The following is a 17,776-nucleotide window of genomic DNA, read 5'->3' as shown; positions in this document are numbered from 1 at the left end:
GCCGGGGCGGGCGGGGAGAGGGCGGGTCAGGAGGCGGCTCCGGGGCGGAGCGGCGGAGCCACACCGAGCCCGGAGCCACACCGAGCCCGGAGCCACACCGAGCCCGGAGCCACACCGAGCCCGGAGCCACACCGAGCCCGGAGCCATGGCGGCGGCTGCTTACGAGCTCCTGGTCTTGGGCGGCGGCTCCGGGGGCCTGGCAGGGGCCCGACGGGCAGCGGAGCTGGGAGCCCGCGTCGCACTGGTGGAGCCCAGACGCTTCGGTGGCACCTGCGTGAGTCCTGGGGGCGCCCACGCGTGGGGAGGTCCCGCTCCCGCGGCGGGCGGGGAGCGGCGCAGGGCGGCGGCGAGCGGGGGTCGCCTCCGCAGCCGCCGGGCCTTGCGCCGAGACCGGCCGTGTCACGCTGAGCTGCGCGGAAGCGGGGCGGGGGCCGGTTCCCGCTGCCCCGGGGGGGGGCGGCTTCGCGCCGGTAGGGGGCTGCTGGCGAGCTCCGTGTCTGTGCGGCACAGCTGCTAACTCAGACACCGCCGAAAGGCAGCAAGGCAGAACTAGCAGGCACGGTGAGCCGCTAAGCAGCAGCAAAACCGCACGCTGTTCCTCAGGCAAGCCAGGGGCAGGCACCAGTTTTACGCTTTTAAGTGCATCCCCCTGACAGAGTAGTCGTACTAGGACCAGAGGTGCTAGAAAGGGGGGGGGCAAACACCCTTCTCCCAGTAAATACCCTTTAAATTATTGAGGGAACGCTGCCCCCCTCCTTGTGCTTGAAAACCGTGCACCTTCTGTGTTCTCCTTCAAGGAAGCGAAGGAAACCAGGCAAACCACAAGACCCAGAGGCGGTTACAGCCCTCTTTCACCAGGCACCCTTAATCCTGCCTTTATTTTCTCGGGCAGAGAGCTGGGATTCGGTACCGGCCTGGCGTGGGATGGTTTCCAGGGCATCGCCTGTGAAAAACTAAACCTTAATGCTGAGACATGCTCTTATTTCCCCGTAGGTCAATGTTGGGTGTGTGCCAAAAAAGGTAAGGGGGTTTTCGCCGGCGGCGCCATGGGCTGGGTCGGGTGTGGGTGCCTGCCGAGTTGCGGGGAGGAAGCAGGGGCTTGGAGCGTATTGAGCCCTAGAGATGCCATGAACTGCTCAGACCTGTGTCCCGTGGGCTGCTCCGGGCAGCGGTGAGGCATCGGGAAGCATGGCAGGGGTTTTTCCAAAATCAAACCGGTCTTCCCGAGCCGACTTGCGGTTTGTGCGGGCAGGTGATGTGGAACACAGCGGTCCACGCGGAGTTCATCCACGATCACGCCGACTATGGCTTCGATATGTCCTGCGTCAAGTTCAGCTGGAGGTAAGTATGGAAAGAGCCGGTTGGAAACAAACACCTCGTGGTGCATGTCCTGCGGGGAGCAGCCGTAGGTCAGCGCTGCGGCCCCGTGGCTCATTGTCCGCCCTGAAAGGGTCCCCGCCTGCTTGAGGCTTCCCGTGGATGGATGCCGAGCTGGTTACATGGCCGGGATTCCCGCTGTATTTCGGAAAGGACGGGTGGCAAACCTACCATGGGAAGAGATTGTGGAAAAGAGGGATGCAGGGAATGCAGGCACAAAAAATCCACATCGGTGGGGAAGGCTACTGCCTGCTGGGTAACTCAGGGCCGTTTTGTGGCGTGGGTGCCACGTACCGAAGGGATTGAATTGTTTTTTCGCTGAGCTCTGGAGGTTCATTCGCTCGCGGTGACAATAAGCCGCCCTCTCTGTTCCAGAACGATTAAAGAAAAGCGCGACGCTTACGTGAGGCGCCTGAATGAGATCTATGAGAATAACATAAAGAAGGTGAGGATGCGTGCACCCCGTGAGCCGAGCAGGGAAGCCGGCTCTGCTGCATATTTGGCAACTTTTCCAGCCTTAAGGGGTGTCCTCTTCTCCAGCCGTGCAAGCCTTGGCTCCGTTAGCTGGCTCGCGCGCCTCCTCCTGCTGTTCATCAGATAATGGTTACTCCCCTAAGGCTCACATCGACATCATTCGGGGCTATGGCAAGTTCACTGCCGATCCCGAGCCTACCATCGAAGTGGATGGGAAGAAGTACACAGCGCCTCACATCCTTATAGCCACGGGTGGGCACCCGGCCGTCCCTCCCGACAGCGAAATTCCCGGTGAGCCTGATAAAATTCCCCGGGCTGCCCGGAGAGAGGTCTGCCAAAGCAAAGCGGGTTTGGGGAGGTGGAGGTGGGAAGGGGGAGGCTGGCGAAGGGTGCGAAAGGGGCTCTGCTTTGCAGGTGCCAGCCTGGGGATGACCAGCGATGGCTTCTTCGACCTGGAGGAGCTGCCCAGGTAAAGCGGGGCTCACCCCCCACCCCCGGCTGCAGCCACCGGCAGCTCAGCGCACCCACACGCGGCATCGTCGCTCTTCCACAGGCGCAGTGTTATTGTGGGTGCCGGCTACATTGCGGTGGAAATCGCGGGGATCCTTTCCACGCTGGGCTCCAAGTCATCCCTGCTGATCCGCCACGACAAGGTAGTGCTGCCGGCCGTCCCCAGCTGCGCTTCCCACCTGGCAGCTGCATCCCGGTCTGCCGCGGTTTTCTGGTCATCAGCTCCCGTGAGCTGGTAAAGGAGGGTCTGAGTCGGTGCAGGCTCGGGACGGTGGAAATGGTGGTGCAGAGGTCGGTGGTGTTAGGCTGTTGGGTGTAAGGAGGGGCCGGGGGGGCAAGATGGGGCGAGAAGAAGAGCATAGGTGTGCTGCTGGGAGGATTTCGGCAGCACCGACTCACACACCCAGGGTTTCTGCAGCCATGCGTGCTGCCGCACCCATTTCGTGCCACACAAACGCGCGGCAAGATGTGCCACACGCGTTTCCTTGAGCTTTATTTCAAGTTGCAACTTGAAAAAAGAAAAAAAAAAAGGAAAAACGGATAACTTAATCATTAACCAGAAGCACGCCAGGCTCTCTGGGCCTGGATGGAGCATGGGTGCAGGGAAATGCTCTTGCAGTGGGCTGCCAGGCAATGCCTTTGCCCGCAGACCCTCATCTGACGGGGCTGGTGGGTCCCTACCCAGGTCCTGAGGACCTTCGACTCCATGATCAGCTCAAACTGCACTCAGGAGCTGGAGAACACCGGGGTGGATGTCTGGAAGCACACGCAGGTACAAGCGTGCGGAGCAGCCCCACAGCTCGTCCCCTCGCTCCTGGAGAGGCAGGGCCAGTGGGAAAGCTGGTGTTTTGGGCGCTGCTCGTCGGGTCATGGCTTTGGCAGCATCCCTGGTTCTGTGGCGCAGATGCCGTCACCTATTGCAAGGCAAAAGCCATCAGCACCTTCTCCCCCTGCGGCTCCTGTTGTTCCCCACAGGTCAAGACGGTCACCAAGTCCTCCTGCGGGCTGCTGGATGTGACGGTGACCTCCTCGGTGCCCGGCCACAAGCCAGCAGAGGGAGTGATCCGGGACGTTGACTGCCTGCTGTGGGCTGTGGGGCGGGAGCCCAACACCAAGGATCTGTACCTGGACCGAGTGGTGAGATGGCACCACATCCCTTCCACACTGGTGCAGGGATGCCTGCGGGTCTCTAGGGGTCCCGTGGATCTCTGGGGGTCCCACAGGTTTACGGGGTTACACGGGTTTCCAGGGTTCCCACGGGTCTCTGGGGGTCCCACGGATCTCCAAAGCCTGCCACAGGATGTTTTTCTCACTGTGCACCACCCCCAGCTGGGAGCACGGCAGCCACTGGCACAGGTCCCCGTGGGCACCTCTTGTCCCATCCCTCCCGGGGCACATGCTGAGGCAGCTGCCATTTCCCACGGCAGGGTGTGCAGGTGGACGCCAAGGGCCATGTGGTGGTGGATGAATACCAGAACACCACCAGAAGAGGGGTCTACGCCGTCGGGGACGTCTGTGGGAGAGCCCTCCTCACCCCAGGTACCATGGCCGTGCTCCCTTCCCCAGACACTTGGTACCACGCTGTGCCACAGCTCAGGCTCACCGTCCCTCCCCACAGTGGCCATCGCGGCCAGCAGAAAGCTGGCGCACAGGCTCTTCGAGGGCAAGCGGGACTCCCGGTTGGACTACCATAACATCCCCACTGTCGTCTTCAGCCACCCGCCCATCGGCACCGTGGGACTCACTGAAGGTGAGGATGGACAAGGTGCGGGGAGGGGGCAAAGAGGCTGGGAGCGGTGTGGCTCAGAGCTGCTGTTTTGATGCTCGAGGGGATGATCTGATCTCCGGCAAGTGGCCTGAGCCTTGCCAAATGTGCTTTTGACTCCTGCTTTATAAATGCTTCCTGTATACGGTGCATCCCCTTGGCCTACGTGCCGTGTCTTCTGCTGCAGATGAAGCTGTGGCCATGCATGGGAGGGAGAATGTGAAGATCTACAGCACATCCTTCACCCCCTTGTACCACGCCATCACCCAGAGGAAGGTTAAGTGTGTCATGAAGTTGGTGTGCACTGGCAAGGAGGAGAAGGTGTGTGGATGGGATCGGGGGGATAGCTGGGCGCTGCAGGGGAGGTGGTGGGGACCACGGCTGGCTGTCCTTTTGTCCCTACATGGTCGGTTCTGACCAGGTCAGACCAGGTCTTGGGCTGGGATCCAGCTCCCCCAGCACCAAGCCCAGTGTTCAGCCTGGATTTTGCCAGTGCTGGTTCCCACCTGGCCTCTCTCTTCTTCCCCGAAGGTGGTGGGATTGCACATGCAAGGGCTGGGCTGCGACGAAATGCTGCAGGGCTTTGCCGTGGCTATCAAAATGGGGGCCACCAAGGCTGACCTGGACAACACCGTCGCCATTCACCCCACTTCTGCCGAAGAGCTGGTGACGCTGCGCTGAGGCGGCGGGTGCAGGCAGCCCCCGGGGATGGCAGCTGCGGCTGGGGAAAATGTTTCATACATCTTAAAATATGCCTTAACGTTAGGTGGTTGCCTGGAGAGTATGTCCGTAAAATTGGCAGGGCTTGTTTTGGAGTGGAAAATAAATACAGCGATGCCAGGAAGTCTCTGCTTATTGCTTTATGGTGCCTGTTTCCCGCCATGCCCAGCCGCGGAGGGTGGTGGCACGGTCCCTCAGCACGGTTTAGGGGAAGGCTGCCGGTGGCCAGGCTCCTATTCTACTGTCCCTGGCACCAGGGCTGTGCGTGGAATAGCAGAGTGGGGCACGTTGTCCGGGTGTTTGGGGTACTCGTAGCTGCTGGAGTATCCTGGGTGGGCTCTGTCCTCTGCCGCGGGCTTGGGAAGGGATGTGTCGGCATCCCTGTTGGATGTGGGATCACGGGGGAGCTGCTGGCCTGACCCTGCTGCATCCCAGGGGCTTCCAGATCCCCTCCGCTGCCCCGTTGCTATCTGCTCTTCGTGGCTGTGGCTCTCAAGCTCTCAAAGCTTGAGGCAGCTTGAAGCTGCCAAGGGCAAAGCTGGCCAGGAGAGGTGGGACACAGCGCTGGCTGAGGAACTGCTGGCTCCTGCTTTGCTTTTGCTGGAAATAAATAGTTTGCATGAAATCCAAGTCTCTTTGGGGTCGAAAACTCCCTGAAAGCTAAGGAGGAGGTGAGCGGCCACAGGAAGGGGATGCTGGTGCTCAGCCCAGGTGTGCAGCTCCAGGCTTTGCTGGGGTGTCTCCATCCCGGCCAGCAGAACCATAGCAGGCCAGAAAATCCTGCCCAGCCCTCCTAACCCCATCAGCATGTATTTAAAGAGTATATTGGACTCCTAGGGGCTCACATATAAGCAAAACCCCAAATATTACTGCTGTCCCCAGTTATCTGTGTTAGTCTTTGAAAGAATAATGATTTGCAAGGCTTATTGCTAACTGAAGCACAAAAGATTTCCTCTGGGCTTGCCACAGAGGGTCCTCAGGCACAGGCGAGGAGTTAAACTGAGTTAATTCGAAGTGAACTGCTCCATTTGAATCATGCTGACTTTACACTCTCAGTCAGTATGCTGTAATGGCATTTTGTCAGTATCTTTTTTCCTTTTAAATGACAAGTTTGGTCACTTTAATTTAAGGCATATTTTAGAGAGTTTGTGAGATTTGTCCTGTACTTCGTAGCCAGAGAAATTAGCAAAATGTCTAAAAAAAGAAAGGGGTGCACAGGCACAGGCAGGGGCCGAGTGTGCTGCCTCCTCCTGATGACATCCCACGCAGCAGCAATGTCCCAGGCTGCTTCAGGCCCTAAAGCACGAAGCCGAGTCTATAACCTCAAGCCCAAGCGTAGTTCACCTCCTGCACAGCAACTTCCCCTGTAACAGCTAAAGGACTTCCAAATCAGGAGAAGAAATGAGGCCACAAGACAGCCCCGCAGCGCATTGACGCCTGGTGAGCCCTTCTGAGGAGAAGGCAGCAAATAGTCACACCAAGGGAGAGCACGATGCACATTCCTTGGAGATAGATGTGCCCATCCTGCAATTAAGAGAAAGCCGATAGAAGAAACACTCTACAGATCGGTGTCAGTCTGTCACAAGCGAGGTTAAGCACAGAAATGAACCCAAAAGACAGGTTTGCAATTGTAGCAAGGTTCAGCTTTGTATGTGGTCATTCCCTTTTAAGCCACAGTAAGTCAGTAAAGCATATTTCATACTGAGAAATTAAGGCAGGAACAGATGCATGCCTAAAAGCCATTCCAGCTGGATTTCCAGCAATAGCAGCCCTCCCTTGTCTGTTCAGCCTGAAGCCCAGCTGGGGTTTTTTTAAGATGCTATATTTAGAAATGTGCTTAGAGGCATCCAGGACTTACCTGCCGTAGTCTCCCTGTAGCTGAAATGCAGTTTTCAAGGCTGTCCAGCATCATGTCACGTTTGGGTCATGGAGTGAAATGCTAAAGGTCTCGAGTGTCTCAGATCAAACTCCTCTGCTGTGAGGTTTGAGGAAAACTGAGTAACCCTCGCCCTCAAGCAACGGTGTAGCAGCAGAAAGAAATACAGAGAAGTCAGTTTCGTACTGACTAAGGGAAAGTGGGATGCGTATTCCCCGGGGGTGGGTGCACCAAGGGGGTGGGGGTGAAAGTGGGGGGCGATGCCGGCAGTGGGCGATGGAGGGGTGGTAAGGGAGGAGGGAGTGGGGTACACGCAGGGCAGGCAGGCAGGTATACACCCTGAATTTCACCCCATACTCACATAACCTGCCCTGCTGCTGCTGAACTTCTTGGGGTTTTTTTTTGTTTTGATTTGGTTTGCTATTTTTGTTTTAATATGACTGGGAAGGGTGATCAAAGACATTGACGTCTAAGAGGGATTTAACGGTGCCCTGCACAGATCATGGCACTGGCTTGTGCTACCCCAGATGAAGGGACTGGGCTGAATAAAACTGGCCTGTTGTTTAAGCCGGGGCAGCCGGCACAGCGGCTGGTGGAGGCACAGCTGGTGATGGAGCAGTTGGAAATTGAGACACCCCCCATGACACACAGGGAAGTGGAACCTAGGAAAGGTGCTGTGGCGCTCAGGGCATCGCCCTTGGACATCGCCTCCCGCTGCAAATAAACCCCCGGCACAGCCGCCGTGGCCCAAGGGGTGTAAGCGAACAACCCCCCTTGGAAAGAAGTCTATGTTTAATTAGCGTGAATCCAAACTCCTTTTTGATCAAGCGATGCTTATTGCAGCATTTGGTGTTTTAATATTTAACCTAAGCTTAAAGGCAGGCTATCTTGGCCATCAGCATTACCCATTTAATCAAGGACAATTGTTCCTTTTGGAAGAAAATGAAGGAGAGTTGGCAGGAGAAAAGAGCCTTGAGTTGTCCTTAGGTGACACGTGACGATAGATGGATATGAAGGGTTAGGGTGCTTCATCCGTAAAGACCACCAGGGACCCCGCAGAGGGGAAGGCATGTGCAGGAGGAGCTGAAGTAGAGTGAAGCGGAGCGATCTAATGCCATTATGCAACCTATGAAGTATAGAATGAATGTGTATTAGATGGGGAGAATATGTATGAATTTACCGTACAAATACAACGAAGGAGCAGCTTTGGGGTGCCTGATTTGTGGAAAACCGCCGAGCTCCCAGGCTTGCCCAACCCTGCAGTCAATAAGCGATGGCTCTCCTGGGTGTGTGTTTATTGACTCATTGCACACCGGGCGACGAATCTGCTCTTCGGGCAGCACCCGCAGGGATGGGGCTTGCCAGAAGGGTCCGGAAGGGAAAAAGGGGATGAAACCCCGTCCCGCCCAGCCGTGGGGGCTCCTCGGGTGAGCGCCTGTGCCCAGGGCTGGGCCCCGGGGCGGTGAAATGGATGTAAAGCCCATGGGGCCGCACAGCGCTGCCTTCCCCTGGCACAAACCCCGCAGCGAGGGCCGTGCCCTCCAGCCCCTCGCCCAGCGGGGCATCCCCCCGCCCCTTGCCCCGCTGGTCCAAAGCCGCTTGGTTGGAGACGGGCACCAGCCAAAAAAGGGCCCCTCTGCGGCCCAGACCCCCCTCCCAGGGCACAGGGACGCCGTCGCTGAGGCCAAGCTCAGCCTGCAGCTGCCCCGTGTCCTGGGCCAAGGGCTGCCCCTGGGCTGGGGTCCCGCATGGGGGGTCACACACCCTCGTACAGCGCCCGCCTGTACGAGGGGTTTGGGGGGGGTGTGGGGCCAAGTTCTGCGGCGCCTTTTCCTTCTGCTGCTTTTCAGCAGCTCGGGCAGCTTTTCTGCCGCTTTGCTCGGTTTTGGAACGCTTTCTTTGGGGGATTTGCTTTTCTTTTTTGGGATGGGGTTTTTTTAGAGGGTTTTTTTGTGGTTTGCTTTTTTTTTTTTAGGCAGGGCTCAGTGGGGTCAGTTTTGTTACGTCACAAGCTTTCCTCACCACCAGCTGCCCATGGGGTGGAGCAGCTGGGTCTGGTGTTCATTTTACTTCTTTTGAACCTCTACTTTTTATTTTTGTGCTTATTATTTTTTCTTTTTTTCAGTTTTTTTTCCTACATTTTTTTCTATTCCTTTTTTTTTTTTTCTTCCTTTTTCTCCTTCTTCCATTCTCTCTGTTTGCCTCCCAGCCCCTCCAGACCACGCAGCAGCAGCTGGGGCAGCCCCACAGGTGGGGGCACTTCCCCGCTGATGAAAAGGACCCACACCTGGGGTGGGCTTGGCTGGGGGCGGAGTGGGGAAGGGCATGTGATGGGGGGTGGGGGGTGTGGGTGCTTTTGGACAGTGGGGATACAGGTAGGTGGTTGGGGGCTGCTGAGCTCCCCTGGGCCATGGGGAAGCTGTGGCTGGGTCAGGGTTTTGCTGCTGCTCTCCTATGCCCTGGGCCAGCCCTTGGTCACAGGGGCGGCCAGAGCCTGCGGCATCACCACGGCAGCAGGTCCCCGGGGCTGGCTGGGCTCGAGCTTCGCTGTGGGGGCTCGGCCCGGGGCACCACAGAGACCCTGGGCTGCGTGTGGGGGCTGCGGGACCAGCCTCGGGGGAGCCCAGCACCTTGCTCTGGGCGTTTCCCACGGAAAGCATCGCACTGTGCCAACCGAAAGGATGCGAGAGAAGCGATTTCTCCAGTGGGGAGTGACTGTGGACCCCCGAGAGGGAGCTCTGTGCCCCGAGGCAGCGCTGGGCAGCACCAGCCCCCTGCCCCGGGGGTGCTCGTTTGGCTCGTGGCCCTCCCGGTGACAGCACGGCCACGCCGCATCTTCCTCCGGGACCCCCAGCACCGCACCGAGGAGCTGCGGGACCGGGGACACACGGGGACTGGCTGGGCTGCCACCGCTCCCCCCGTCAGGATCCCCCCGGCGAAGGGTCCGTGGGGGCCGCACAGAGCCGGGGGTCCCTGCCGCCCCTGCAGAGAGCTCTGGGGATGCTTAGAGGGGGGAAGAGGCGATCAGAGTTGGTTAATTCTTAGCAGTGTTAGTGCTTTGCTGTCACTGAGCCTGGGCACCCCCAGCCCGAACAGGGGGTGAGGCTATTTCTGCAGGGGGAGCTGGGCTTTCCCCGGGCGGGTGGGGGGCCCAGACCTACCCCCAGCACTGCAAAGGGCAGCCCCTCATCAGGAGGTGCCCAAACTCTTCATTGGTGTCAGCAGGAGCCCCTTAGGGCTGATTCTTAGCCTCTCCCCACAGGTGGGTGGCTCTTCTGAGCCTGCTCAGGGCTCAGCCTGGGCTGCTGGGGGTGGGCTGGGGTTTGGGGAGGGACCCTCCTGCTCTCCAGCCCCCCAGCCCTGCTGTGGGCACCCGGGAGAGAGACTTCGCCATGGCTCCCGTCGCCCCCCTGCCCCAGAGCACGGTAAGGAGGTGGCGCGAGCTCGGGGGGCTGCTTTGGGCCCTCGATGGACTTGTCTGCGCCCGTGGCATTTCTGGGGGTGCAGGGCTGTGGGGGGGCTGGGGCTGGGCTGGGGCAGCGGGGTCGTGTGTCACTTGTTACTGGTGCCCCAGACCTGACTTGCCGGCCGGGCCCAGCCTGAGCCTGGCTTTGCTGCTCTGGGCTCTCTGTAACGTTCTGGTGAATAAAGCTCGTGTCGCACCCTGGCTTTGAGTACAATGTCATATTCCACGGGCCGAGCACGGCCGCTCCCGGGACGCAGCGGGGTGGGTTTCCCTGCCAGGGAAGGTGCCGGCGGCGGCAGCACCCAGCCTCCTAGGGGGCTTCAGCGCCCACCCGGCCATGTGGATCCCATAGTTGCCAAAATAATTCAGTTCAATGCCCCAAAGGCCAAGGAGAAGCTCCCCTGGGCTGTTCGCCTGCAGGCGATGGCACGTGGGGTCTCCTGGGAAAGCCCAGAGGCGCCTGTGGCTCCGCTGGGGAACACAAGCTGCGTGTGGGGGGTTTGTGGCACAAAGGGCTCGCGGGGGGCAAACCCCTGCTGCCATCTCCCTGCCCTGGGCACGGCTGGTGAGGGGTGGGGGGTCCACCACAGGAACCCCCAAAGCCCCTTACTGCCATATTCCCATTTGTTTGCACTTGGCATTTCCCCCCAGGCCCCCCACTTGGTGTGTTTTGCCCATAGAGCAAGGAAAAGGAGGGAGAAGTGGGAATGAGGAGGAGGACAGCGGCTCCAGCGGCTGCTGTGGCCCCTCTTCCCCTGTGTCGTGGTGGGAAGGGCAGGCTCGTGCGAAAGGCTGATTTCTTACACTGAAGAGGTTGGGTTTGTTAGTCTTAAGAGGGAAAAGCACTTACTTCCTCAGCCTGGAATGATTGGAGCCTTATGAGGCACCTGGGACCCCCCTTCTGTTTCCTGGGTTGAATTTTGGTCACTGGGTAAAGGGAAGCCTCACAACTGCTCTGTTCTGTTCTGCACCTAAGCTCAGGCCATAGGTGTGATGTAGACTCTCAACACTGCCCCTTAGACGTGATTAGCTGTGGGGAAACCCATCTGAGAGAAAAGTGGTACCTCAGCCAAAGTCCTATGCGTGTTGTGGGGTCACGAATAAGCTGCTGCTGTTGAGGGTGGGTTTATTCTCCCCGATTTCCCCCCCTTGGGCGTTGCTGGCCCCACTGCGCCGCTTCTCCCCGGGCAGAGCAGCACCTCCTGCTCCCCCTGCCACGTGCCCGAGGGTGCCGTCGCAGCCCCCCAGGGGGTGATGCCGCTGATGCCACGGGCTGGGGATGAGCTGGCAGCCTGGCCTGGGGGTGCAAAGCCAGGCCTGGGGCTCAGTGGAGCTGGATGCGAGCTCTGGTCGGGGGCTGCAGAGCAGAGGATGAGTCCCACAGTGCTGGGCAGTGGCTGCTGGGGTCTCCGGGCTCCGAAACAGAGCCTGGTGGGGCTTGGCACCAGGCCAGCGTGGGGCTCAGCGGCTGGTTTTGGGGCTCATGAACACGGAGATGAGGCCGTTACAAGTGTTCAAGTCTGGGAAATGGAGACCAAGACTTGTGTTTTGGGGCTCAGAAATGAAGTACTGCCTGTTAAGGGCTTGAAACCAGGCTCATCTGGCCAGGGTCAGAGCTTAGAAACAGGGACCAAACCCCGTGTTTCGGGGGTCAAAACCAGAGACTAAGTCCTGTGTCTTGACATTGGGCTCATTTGGCCAGTGTTAGAACTGAGAGAGAGAGACCAAGAGCTCAACTGCTGTGTATTTTGGGCTCGAAACCAGGCTCAGAAACAGAGACTCAGTCAGTCCTGCGTTTGTGGCTCAAAACTGGAAACCAGGTCCCGGGGGGCTTATGGGGCCAGTTTACAGCTCAGAAGTAGAGACTAAGTCCTACGTTTTGGGGGCTCGAAGCAGAGACCAAGTCCTACATGTTTGGGCTCAGAAACTGATACTAAGTGCTGCGTTTTGGGAGAACAAAATGAGGCTTATTGGGCCAAGTTTAGAGCTTAGAAACAGAGACTAAGTCCTGCATCTGGGGGGCTTGAAACAAGGCTCACATGGCCAGTTTTAGGGCTCATCAACAGGGACCAAGTGCTGTGTTCTGGAGTCTTGAAACCAGGCTCATTTGGCCAGTGTTAGAGCTGAGAAAGAGAGACCAAGTGCTATGTTTTAGGGCTTGAGAGCAGGCTCATTTGGTCAGCTTTAGGACTTGAAACCAGGCTCACCTGGCCTGTGTTGGTGCTCACCAGCAAAGCCCCTGACCCCCAAGGCTGAGCAGCCCCTCTCCAGGCCCCGGGGCACAGGAGGCCAGGCCAGCCTTTATTCCCCGGCCCAGTCCAGAGAGACCCCGCACCCCTCCCCACCACAGGCCTTTATTCCCCGGCCCAGGCCCGGGACGCCCCGCGGCTCCGTGCCCGGGGCCCCGGCACGGCGGGCAGCAGCGGCCAGCGCGGGACTTGGGCCCGAGGGAGGCCCGGCCCGGCCCCGCCCGCAGTGCGGCCCTCCCGCCCGCGGCGCCCCGCGGGAGGCGGAGACCGAGACCGGGACCGGCGCCGAGCCGGCCCCGGGACCCGCGCTGGGACGGGGCGAGGCGGCCACCGCCCGGAACCGCCCGCCCACCCCGCGCGCGCCCGCGCAAGGCCCAGAGCCCAAACTGCTGAAACCGACTCAACAACGGCCCAGAGCGCCGCGCCCCGGGCAACCGGCCCCTCCCGCCGCCCCGGTACCAACGGCCGCCGCGCTCAGTGACGGCGCTGCTCTGGCGGCGGAAGAAGGGGCGCGTGCGCGGGGCGGGGCGCGGGGGGGGGCGGGGCCTGGCTGCGCCTGCGCGGGGCGGGGCCGGGCACAGATGTGCGAGTGGGCGTGGCCCAGTGCGCATGCGCGGGGCGTGACCGCGAGCAGGTGGGCGGGGGCAGTTTCAGGTGCGAGCGGGCGTGTCCCAGCGCGCCTGCGCGGAGGGGCGTGTCCCGCCCAGGTGCGGCCGGGCGGGGCGCGGAGGGCGCCTGCGCGGGGCGGGGCCGAGCACATTTGAGCCCCGCCGGCGGTCGGCGGTCGCCGTTTGCTTGTTCGCTCTCGGCGGCAGCGGCCGCGGCCCCGCGGCGGCAGCGGCCGGGCCGGGCTCCCCCGGCGGGGCCTAGGTGAGGCTGGGCGGGGGGCACGGACGGACGGGGCGCGGCGGCCCCTCGGTCGGTGCCGCGACCCCGGGGGCGGGTGTCGAGGGCCGGTACGCGGTGCCCCGGCGGCCGCGCTGCCGGTGCCCCGGCGGGAGGAGCAGCGGGCGGAGCCGCGGTTCTCTCTCGGGGCGCCGGCGAATAAAGCCCGGCGGGCCGGAGCCCGGCGCCCCCAACGCCCCAGCGTCACTTCGGCCCGGCCGTCCGCGGCTACCCGGGGCCGGGCCCGTCCTGCGGGTCCCCCCGGGCAGTTCCCAAGCACCGCCCGCCCCGCCGGGGCTCCCGGGCCTCCCAACACCTCCCAACACGTCACCGGGGCTGCTCAGGGGCTGCGGGGACTCGGGCCAGGCGGGTGATGGTGGGGCTGGGACGGGAGTGGGGGGCTGAGCCCCGGGCTTTGGTCTCAGAACTGGGGACCTGGTCACTGTTTCTGGGGCCAAAGCCCGGGGCTGGGTTTGGGAGGGTGGTGGGGTGTATTGGGCGGGGTGGTGGGAGGCAGGTGGGCGTTGGGGTGCTGGTGGGAGGGGCATTGGTGGGTGGCTGTTGGGGCATGGGGGGGAAGTGCTGGTGGGTGGCTGTTGGGGCATGGGAGGGGGGAGGGCAGGTGCATGGGCCCTCACCAGAGGTGGGGGCCTGGTCGCGTTGTTCCCCAACCTTAGGGACGCTGGCATGCACCAGGCAAAATTAAACGCATGAGATGGTCTGAAAAGTGCCGTTTCGCCCAGAGACTTTTTTTCATGACTGTTCAACTCTTTATTCAAGGTGTGTACAGCTACTGGGAGGGGCATTGGGCCATATTTAGACCATGTACAATTATGACAGTTCTATATGAATATGAACTTGTGACAGTGATTGATTGACGACCTTGGCAAGAAGCCAGGAGCAGTTGAGCAAGCACAAGCTGAAAACCAACTGGAGCTGAAACTGAGCTGGAGGTACAGGAGACGAGCCCAGACTGGAATCCAAACCAACTTGAGTCCAAAAAATTCTGGTGTTTGCCATTGTTCTTGCTTCATTGGAAAGAAGAACAAAAATCAGGAGCCTTTGGTGAGCTGAGTAGGACGTGGAGCTGTGAACAAGCTGGAGTCGCCACAACCTTGGGCAGAAACAACCAGTCTGAAGCTGCAGGTGAGATGGCACCACAAGGAACAGGAGCTGGAACAAGGTCAAGCCATCCGTAAGCTGCACCTGAAACAAAAGGGAGCATAAATCAACACACAGATAGAGCCCCCAACGGAGCTGGACCAGAAACAAACAAACCAAAAGAAATGAAAAAACAACCACAAAGAAAACACACACACAAACAAATGAGCCCCCAAATCAACAAACGAAACAAACAGGAGCCCAAACAAAACAACACCCAACCTCCCCTACAAAGGGGTCCCAAAATCCTGACCTGGAGCCGCACAGTCCAGGCACCATCTCCGGGCGGGTGCAAGTGGGGCCACGCACAGTGCAGGCAGCGCGGCTTCTTCCAGGTCTCGGCATCCATCTGTCCCTGCACAGGGAGAGACATGGGACAATCAGCTCCTGGTAGTGCGGCCCAGCCCCGCGATGCCCTGGAGCTGCTGCCCTACAAACCTGCTGCCTGGAACAGCCCCCAAGCTGCAGGTGAAAACAAGCTGCAGCCTCAGACAAACTGGAATCCAAAATTGGCTGGACAGGAACAGGAGCCGCAGTCAAACCCAAACTGGAGCTGGCCCTGAAAAAAAATGGGTGCAGAAATAGTAACCTGAAGCTGCGAACAACCAGACCCATAAACGAGCTGGAGCATCCACAAGCTGGGGCAGAAATAACCAACCTGAAGCTGCAGGTGAGCTGGAGCCACAACGAACAGCAGCTGAGACGAGCCCGAGCCATCATCCATGAGCTGGGGCTGTCCATGAGCTGCACCTACAACCAGAGCCACAACTGACCTGGAGCAGCCAGAGCTGGACCTGAAACAAAGGGAGCACCAATCAACAAACAAAATGGACAAGTGAAAACAAACTGAGGCCCAAACCAACAACACGCACAAAGGAGACCCAAACCAACAACCAAAACAACCATGAGCTGGAGCTAGACCTGAAACAAAGGAAAGCCTGAGCTGACACACAAATGGGGACCCAAAACAGACAAAACAAAAGAAGCAACAAAACCAGACTCCAAACCAAGCTGTATCTGAAACAAATGGGAGCCCAAACCAACAAACAAAACATCCCCACACACAAAGGGGTCCCAAATCCCCGACCTGGAGCGGCACAGGCAGGGCTGTTACCAGTAGGGGTGAGGCCAGGTGCAGCAGCAGCAATGGCAGCGGAGGCCAATGCCAGTAGCCACGGGACCGGCACTGCACCAGTGCCAGTGGGGTCTGGGCCAGACCCCAACGGCGACCCTCACAGCCCCCCCCAAACACACAGCACTGACCTGCCCAGCCCTGGCTCAGGGTGGGGTCCCCCACAGCCCCCCACTGTGCCCACAAACTGCCAGCGACCACTGGGGGAGCCACCTGGTGAGTGCAGGCCCCGGCCCCACACTCCTGAGCTCCCACCGACACTTCCCTGCTGGTGCCAGGACCCCCTGCCCCGCAAGGACCCCACGGGGAGCCCTGCCAGGGGACCCCACCTGCCCTGCCCGTCCCTCGGCCGCCCCGCCAGCGCAGCCGGCCCCAGGAGCCGAGCGCCCCGGTCCCACCGCACAGCTCCGCTCAGCCGTGCCTCGGGACACTCACCTCACCCGGCACGTCCTCCGTGACCGGTGTCCCCCGGCGCTCGCCGCCTCGGGGCCGCGCTCCTTGTCCGGGCGCCGCGATGAGCCTTCTCCAGGTGTCGGCACAGCCACGCGGCGTCGCCTGTGCCGCCAACACCTCCGAGGCACCAGCAGCACCAGTACAGCCCTCACGCCCCGTCCGGCTTCCCCGTCTCACCGATGGGGCTGCAGGAGCTCGCTGGGTCCCTGAAGCAGCCTCTGCTCCCGCCACAGCATGTTTTGAACTGAAAAAGGAACTTTTTAGTCAAAGCAGAACTTTGTGCTGGGCTCAGAGGCACCCCCAAGCTATAGCAGTGTCCAACGCTGCTGGCTACAGCCCTGGGGATTGTCCGTGAGGGTGACAGGACCGAAGGGGTGAGGTCCAGGGGGCACCAGCTCCCCCCCCCCCCCCGCCCCCAGCGGGCACCGGCTCCCCCACACACACCCCCCCCAGCGGGCACCAGCTCCCCCCCCCCCCCGCCCCCAGCGGGCACCGGCTCCCCCACACACACCCCCCCCAGCGGGCACCAGCTCCCCCCCCCCCCGCCCCCAGCGGGCACCGGCTCCCCCACTCACCAGTCCGAGCTCTCCCGGCTCCAGCAGGGCCAGCACCAGGCCAGAGGGATCCATCCTGCCGGCCGCCGCTCTGGGAAGGAGCTGGGGAGAAGAAAGCAGCCGGTGCCCGTGCCGGGGGGAGCCCGGCGGCAGGAGGGGTCACCGGGAGACCCCCAGCCCCGCCGGGTCCCCACCTGCCCCGGGCACCGGGCGGGAGACGCGGCGTGCGGGGCCCCCACGGCCGGTCGCCGGGTCACGGTTCGAGCCAGGGCTGACACCGTAGCGGAGGGCGGGGAGCTGCCGGGGTCCCCCAGCCCCACGGGCCGAGCTGCAGCCGCTGCCCCCCGAGAGGGGACGCCGAAGGGTCGGTGCCGAAACCCGCCGGGAAAGTCAGCGGGCCCCAGCCGGGCACCCCCGGGATCCCACACCGGGGAGCGGGGAAGGGAGCGCTCACCTGGGGCTGCCGGGCCGCCGGGGCAGAGCCGGCAGCTCCCGCCACTGGAACCCGGGGTCCCCGCCGCCGGCCGGCGCCCGCCCAGGGTCCCCCGGGGGTCCGGCAAGAGCCGCCAGCCCCGAGCCGGGGGGTTCGACCGCGGGAGGGGACGGGGGCAGCAACGGCTACCTACGGGTCGGGGGGCACCGAGTCGAGTTGCGGGCAGCACCTACCGGGCAGCGGCCGGGGCCTCGCGAGCGCAACCCGACCCGGAGTAGCCGCAGGTAACCGGAACACCCGGCCTGGTGCAGCGGCTTCCTTAAAAAGAGCCCGGTCCGTAGCACACCCAGTAGGCGCCGGTTTCCACTCGGTCCCGGGGACGAGAAGGAGCCGCCGCCGTTGGCGACCCCTCCCCCCGCCGCTGTTCCCGCGGTACGGGCGCCCCCTGGCGGCCCTCGGGGGGTTTTGAACCCTCGAAGTCAGCCACTCACCTGCCGCCGCCGGGCGCACGTGACCTCGGGGGCGTGGTCTAGTCGGGGCGCGGCCGCGGAGGAACCGGTGGGGCGCGGAAGCGGGCCCGCAGTGCGCCAGCGCGTGGCGGGGCCTGAGAGGTTTGGCCCTTCCCGGCCGCCGTCTTCCGCCATTTATAGTGCGGCCGTTGGCGCCGGCTGCGGGCTGGAGGTAGCGGCGGTGCGGGCCTGCGGGGTTCGGGCGGCGGGGA

At 61.6% G+C, this 17,776-nt stretch overlaps 2 protein-coding genes and 1 long non-coding RNA gene across 3 annotated transcripts; 1 reads left to right on the top strand and 2 right to left on the bottom strand.

Annotated features, from left to right (window-relative positions):
- Positions 1-132: 132 nt before the first annotated feature.
- GSR (glutathione-disulfide reductase) lies at positions 133-4,970 on the top strand. The gene is made up of 13 exons (XM_075090043.1): positions 133-274; positions 994-1,020; positions 1,253-1,341; positions 1,753-1,822; positions 1,995-2,142; positions 2,266-2,320; positions 2,405-2,504; positions 3,047-3,133; positions 3,337-3,498; positions 3,789-3,900; positions 3,980-4,111; positions 4,314-4,447; positions 4,658-4,970. The coding sequence occupies exons 1-13, from the start codon at positions 146-148 to the stop codon at positions 4,805-4,807; spliced, it is 1,395 nt and encodes a 464-aa protein (XP_074946144.1). The 5' UTR covers positions 133-145; the 3' UTR covers positions 4,808-4,970.
- Positions 4,971-4,992: 22 nt separating this feature from the next.
- Positions 4,993-9,774, bottom strand: LOC142055970 (uncharacterized). The gene is made up of 3 exons (XR_012660147.1): positions 7,628-9,774; positions 6,705-6,821; positions 4,993-6,370 (listed from the first exon to the last, which is right to left on the bottom strand). It is a non-coding gene; the product is annotated as an uncharacterized LOC142055970 (long non-coding RNA).
- Positions 9,775-14,076: 4,302 nt separating this feature from the next.
- Positions 14,077-17,699, bottom strand: LOC142056873 (uncharacterized). The gene is made up of 7 exons (XM_075092398.1): positions 17,547-17,699; positions 16,817-16,919; positions 16,051-16,240; positions 15,142-15,277; positions 14,922-15,042; positions 14,737-14,838; positions 14,077-14,528 (listed from the first exon to the last, which is right to left on the bottom strand). Exons 1-5 carry the CDS (start codon positions 17,697-17,699, stop codon positions 14,971-14,973), a joined length of 654 nt encoding a protein of 217 aa, XP_074948499.1. The 3' UTR covers positions 14,077-14,528; positions 14,737-14,838; positions 14,922-14,970.
- Positions 17,700-17,776: the final 77 nt, after the last annotated feature.

The sequence above is a fragment of the Phalacrocorax aristotelis genome, chromosome 4 (genome assembly GCF_949628215.1).
Source record: "Phalacrocorax aristotelis chromosome 4, bGulAri2.1, whole genome shotgun sequence".
NCBI classification, from domain to species: Eukaryota; Metazoa; Chordata; class Aves; order Suliformes; family Phalacrocoracidae; genus Phalacrocorax; species Phalacrocorax aristotelis.
The sequence above is the reverse complement of the archived record's forward strand: the minus strand, read 5'-3'. Positions and strand labels throughout refer to the sequence as shown.